At 27.5% G+C, this 4,270-nt stretch overlaps 4 protein-coding genes across 4 annotated transcripts; 2 read left to right on the top strand and 2 right to left on the bottom strand.

The window, feature by feature from the left end:
• Nucleotides 1-574: 574 nt before the first annotated feature.
• ENU1_060310 (RtcB domain containing protein) lies at nt 575-2,149 on the bottom strand (the record flags this gene model as incomplete). Its single annotated transcript, XM_008858135.1, has 1 exon — nt 575-2,149. One exon carries the CDS (start codon nt 2,147-2,149, stop codon nt 575-577), a length of 1,575 nt encoding a protein of 524 aa, XP_008856357.1.
• A 135-nt stretch (nt 2,150-2,284) lies between these two features.
• On the top strand, nt 2,285-2,790 carry ENU1_060300 (hypothetical protein; the record flags this gene model as incomplete). The annotated part of the gene is made up of 2 exons (XM_008858134.1): nt 2,285-2,336; nt 2,384-2,790. 2 exons carry the CDS (start codon nt 2,285-2,287, stop codon nt 2,788-2,790), a joined length of 459 nt encoding a protein of 152 aa, XP_008856356.1.
• Nucleotides 2,791-2,795: 5 nt separating this feature from the next.
• Nucleotides 2,796-3,287, bottom strand: ENU1_060290 (thioredoxin, putative; the record flags this gene model as incomplete). The annotated part of the gene is made up of 1 exon (XM_008858133.1): nt 2,796-3,287. One exon carries the CDS (start codon nt 3,285-3,287, stop codon nt 2,796-2,798), a length of 492 nt encoding a protein of 163 aa, XP_008856355.1.
• A 92-nt stretch (nt 3,288-3,379) lies between these two features.
• On the top strand, nt 3,380-4,206 carry ENU1_060280 (hypothetical protein; the record flags this gene model as incomplete). The annotated part of the gene is made up of 2 exons (XM_008858132.1): nt 3,380-3,922; nt 3,991-4,206. The coding sequence occupies 2 exons, from the start codon at nt 3,380-3,382 to the stop codon at nt 4,204-4,206; spliced, it is 759 nt and encodes a 252-aa protein (XP_008856354.1).
• Nucleotides 4,207-4,270: the final 64 nt, after the last annotated feature.

Below are 4,270 nucleotides of genomic sequence, written 5' to 3'. Positions count from 1 at the left end.
GTCTTCTTAAATGATTGCTTTTTGAATGAATACCTTACCAAAATAAGGAATTGTATTCAATAGAAAATAAAGTCCAATAACCATAACACTGAGATATTTTATATATTTTCTAACTCATGAATTCTAGTTTTATTTGTTTCTCTTTCATTTCTTTCAAAATAAACTAAGAGAAGTGTTAATGCAAAATATCCTAATAGTTTTTTTATTTAATATTAGTATTAAAGAAATGAAAATAATATTCATTTCTTATATTTTTAATCTAATAATTATACAGATAAATATTGTTTCTGACAATATATTAGTAGTAGAAATACTAGCCGATATTATAATTACATTAAACTTTAAGAGATTATAGACATTATATAAAAACAGTGTTAGAAGAGTTAATTTATTTATTCCATAAGAAAATGTCTTTTTAGTCATTTATCACTTTTATTTAATTTGTGTCTTTCTCGTTATTCTAATTTGACAAAGTTAGCACTAAAGATATTGATATTAACTTTTATTGATTTTAATATAAATTGAAATAGATAAAATAAGAATTAAAAAGATAAAACGACAGTACCTTTTTAACTTACCCTTTTACTACAATTAGTGGCTTTAACTTAAATACAATCCTTGATATTCCAGCTGATTGACATGTCTCTACTACCTCTTTTACATCTTTATAAGCATCATCAGCTTCCTCAGCAGCTAGTTTTGGATCAGTTATTCTTAGTTCAATGCCTTTTTTCTTCATTTCTTCAACAACACTATCAGAAGAAATATTTTTCATTGCATTTACTCTACTTATCTTACGTCCTGCTCCATGGCAAGTCGATCCAAATGTTTTTTTCATGCCTTCTTGTGTACCAACCAACATATAAGAACATGTCCCCATACTTCCTCCAATGATGGCTGGTTGTCCAATAGGTTTATAAGCATCAGGAATAACTGGGTTTAAAGGGGCAAAAGCACGAGTAGCACCTTTTCTATGTATAATACATTTTATTTCTTTACCATCAATCAAATGACTTTCTTCTTTTGCAATATTATGGCAAACATCATAAACTAAATGCATATCTAAATCTTTTGGTGCTTTTTGAAAAACTTGTTCAAATGTACAACGTACATGATAAGAAATCATTCCCCTGTTTGCAAAAGCATAATTTGCTGCTGCGTTCATTGCTTTAAAATATTTTTGACCATTGTCAGATTGAAAAGGAACACCTGTTAATTGGATATCAACTTCATTTTTGTTACTTTGACTTACACACATATCAACAAAATCTTGACATACTTGATGACCTAATCCACGACTACCACAATGAATCATAATACATATTTGACCTATGTGTGAAATTCCCATTTGTTTAGCTGCTTCTTTATCCATAATTTCATCTACTCGCTGTATTTCTAGATAATGGTTCCCACTTCCTAATGTCCCAAGTTGATTTCTACCTCTTCCTCGTGCTTTCTGACTAACTAGACGGGGGTCAGAATTAATAATTCTACCATTTTCTTCACAATAAACTAAATCTTCTTTCCATGCTAAACCTTTTTTTACTAACCATTCTAAACCTTCATTCATAATTTCATTCATTTCTTTTTCTGTGAGTGTTTGTGTAGACGTTGTCCCAACTCCACTAGGGATATTCTTTTGAAGTGCATCTGCAAGCTCTGCTAAATGAGGTTCAATGTCTTTGTCGTCTAAATTTGTTCGTAATAATCTTACACCACAATTAATATCAAATCCAACTCCTCCTGGACAAATAACAGCATTAGGGTCATCTAATCGCATAGCAGCAACTCCTCCAATCGAAAATCCATAACCACTATGAGCGTCTGGCATAGCTAATGACTTAATAACTCCAGGTAATGTGGCAACATTTGCAGTTTGTCTTACACAAGATGAAAATGATGCACCAGGTTGTTCATTAAGTAATTCATTCATTAATAATTCAAACAAGTCATCGTTACAAAACATCTCTGCATCATTTTTCATTCCATTAATAAATCCTTTTTTAATTATCAAAGACACATTTGTTCTTTCCAAATAAGGCTCACATTCTTTAGGTATTTGACATCCATGAAAATCAATTAACTCTTTCTTAATTGGTTGAATAGGTTGTACTATTCTTTTTTTGCCAGGTTTATATCCAGAAGACATTGAAATAAGATTTTTGAGTCTTTTTGGTTAAATAATAATAATAAAAATAATAAAAATAATAATATAAATAATTATATAGTAAAATAAAAAGAGGTGTATTGATAATAAAACTAATAATTGAGAATAAATAATTACATGAGCACTGCCCAACAAATACAAAATAATTTCCAAATAGTAGACAAATTTCGTTTGTTAAAAAATTATTTGTCATTAGAAAAAATACTCAATAGGTAGATCAGGAAAAAGTTCAAAAATACACTGATATTCAAAAACAATTCAATTTTATTGAAACTCAATTAAAACTTGATGAAGAGGCATTAATGAAGTGTATTTCAGAAGGACAAATGAAGGAATACTCAGAAGCGATGAATGAAATATTAAATGAGTATAAAGACAAAGTGCTTCACGCACGAAATGAATTAGATGTAACAATTGAAAAACATGGAAATGAAATGAAAAAAATGAATAATGTATTTAATGAAGCGTCCTTAAAGAGTATGAGTGACTCTGAAAAGCTTGTTAATGACATCAACTCATTAACAAAAAAGTTATCACAACAAACTAATCAATCATTATCAAATGCTATTAAAATGACATCAACTGTTCAAACAAAACTTGATGCAATGACTAATACTAATTAAATGAATTAAAGTTCAACCTTTTGAAGATGTTCATCAAGATGCTCATCTTTGTTAGATGTTTTAATCATTAGTTCGATCCAATCTTTCATTGCCTCAGGTGAATATGACATAGAGTATTCAGGATAAATGTAATTATTATAGAATAAAAATAATGATGGATATCCTTTTAAGAAAGTTTGTTTATGACAATATGAGTGATACAAATCACAATCGAGACGGGCTAGTCTAAAGTTTGGTTGATTATTATGAATAACACCAAATTGATTAAAACGTGGAATAAGTTTTTTACAATGAGGACAAGTTGGGTCATAAAACATAACGAAAGTATAATTTTTTTCATTAACCATTTTTCTAAAAGTTTGAGATGATAATTCATAGATTCCATTTTTTAAATTGTCTTGAGATTGCTCATCATCAAATTCTTTTAAAATATCATCTATCTTTTTTGAATAAACAAGTAAAGAAATATAAAGAATAAGAACAATAATTGGTTTCATTGAAATGAATTTGTAGTTTTTAGTAATACAAATTTTTCATAAAAATATAAAATAACAAAATTATTATCATCTCAAAATTCATTAAAAATTTCATGAACAGTATAGAATCAAAGAAAATGTTTGAAGTATTTGAACAACTTGCATCAGTTGCAGACTGGGAAACAATTAAAAATACTATTAAATCACAACAAGTTCCATTAAATTTATTTGGAGAAGTAATGTATCTCCTAGGTGTAGATGTAGGACAAGCATTTGGATATTCAATTATGAAATTATTATTTGAAGGAAAAGATTTAAGAGATATTGCCGAGTTTATATATAATGATTTATGTGATCAAGATATCTTTCATGTTAGTGAGTATTTAGGTGGATTTCAAAATACTCCTGAAGTTGAATGTAATATCGATGGTAAACCAGCAGAAAATTCTGCTATTTATGTCTTTGGAAATGATGCTGAAGGAGCAAAGAAATTATCATATGTTTTAACATATCTTCAACACGAATATTCTTTAGGTTGGGATGATTTAATTATGGTTATTTCTACAGCATTAAGTAATTGGGGTTTATTAAATCCATCTGATAAATTTTTACAACTCTTTTTACTTTATGTTTCAAAAGAACTTACCGTTGATGAAGTTTGTTAATTATTTCAATATAATTATAATTATTCTAATAGGTGAATTAATTATTACCTTATTTATAGGAAATTCAACTAATTGAAAAAATTATTGGAGTTTGCGATGAAGAAGAAAAAAAAGAATGGACATCATATAACAAAAAGTTGGCTCAGTTCTTCCAATTACTTACTCAGTCTTGGAATGATATTGATAAAAAACATTTCTTTAAAAATGGTCCAATTGTTTGGAAATGGGGAAATGATTCTATAAAACAACTTAATAAATTCTTTAAAATTAATTAATTAATTACTTTTTTTATTATTTATTTAATTATTAATGGAGTTTAAATCTATTTTTAAAAAAATT

Source organism: Entamoeba nuttalli (genome assembly GCF_000257125.1).
Source record: "Entamoeba nuttalli P19 unplaced genomic scaffold asmbl_3232, whole genome shotgun sequence".
Classification (NCBI taxonomy): domain Eukaryota; phylum Evosea; order Mastigamoebida; family Endamoebidae; genus Entamoeba; species Entamoeba nuttalli.
The sequence above is the reverse complement of the archived record's forward strand: the minus strand, read 5'-3'. Positions and strand labels throughout refer to the sequence as shown.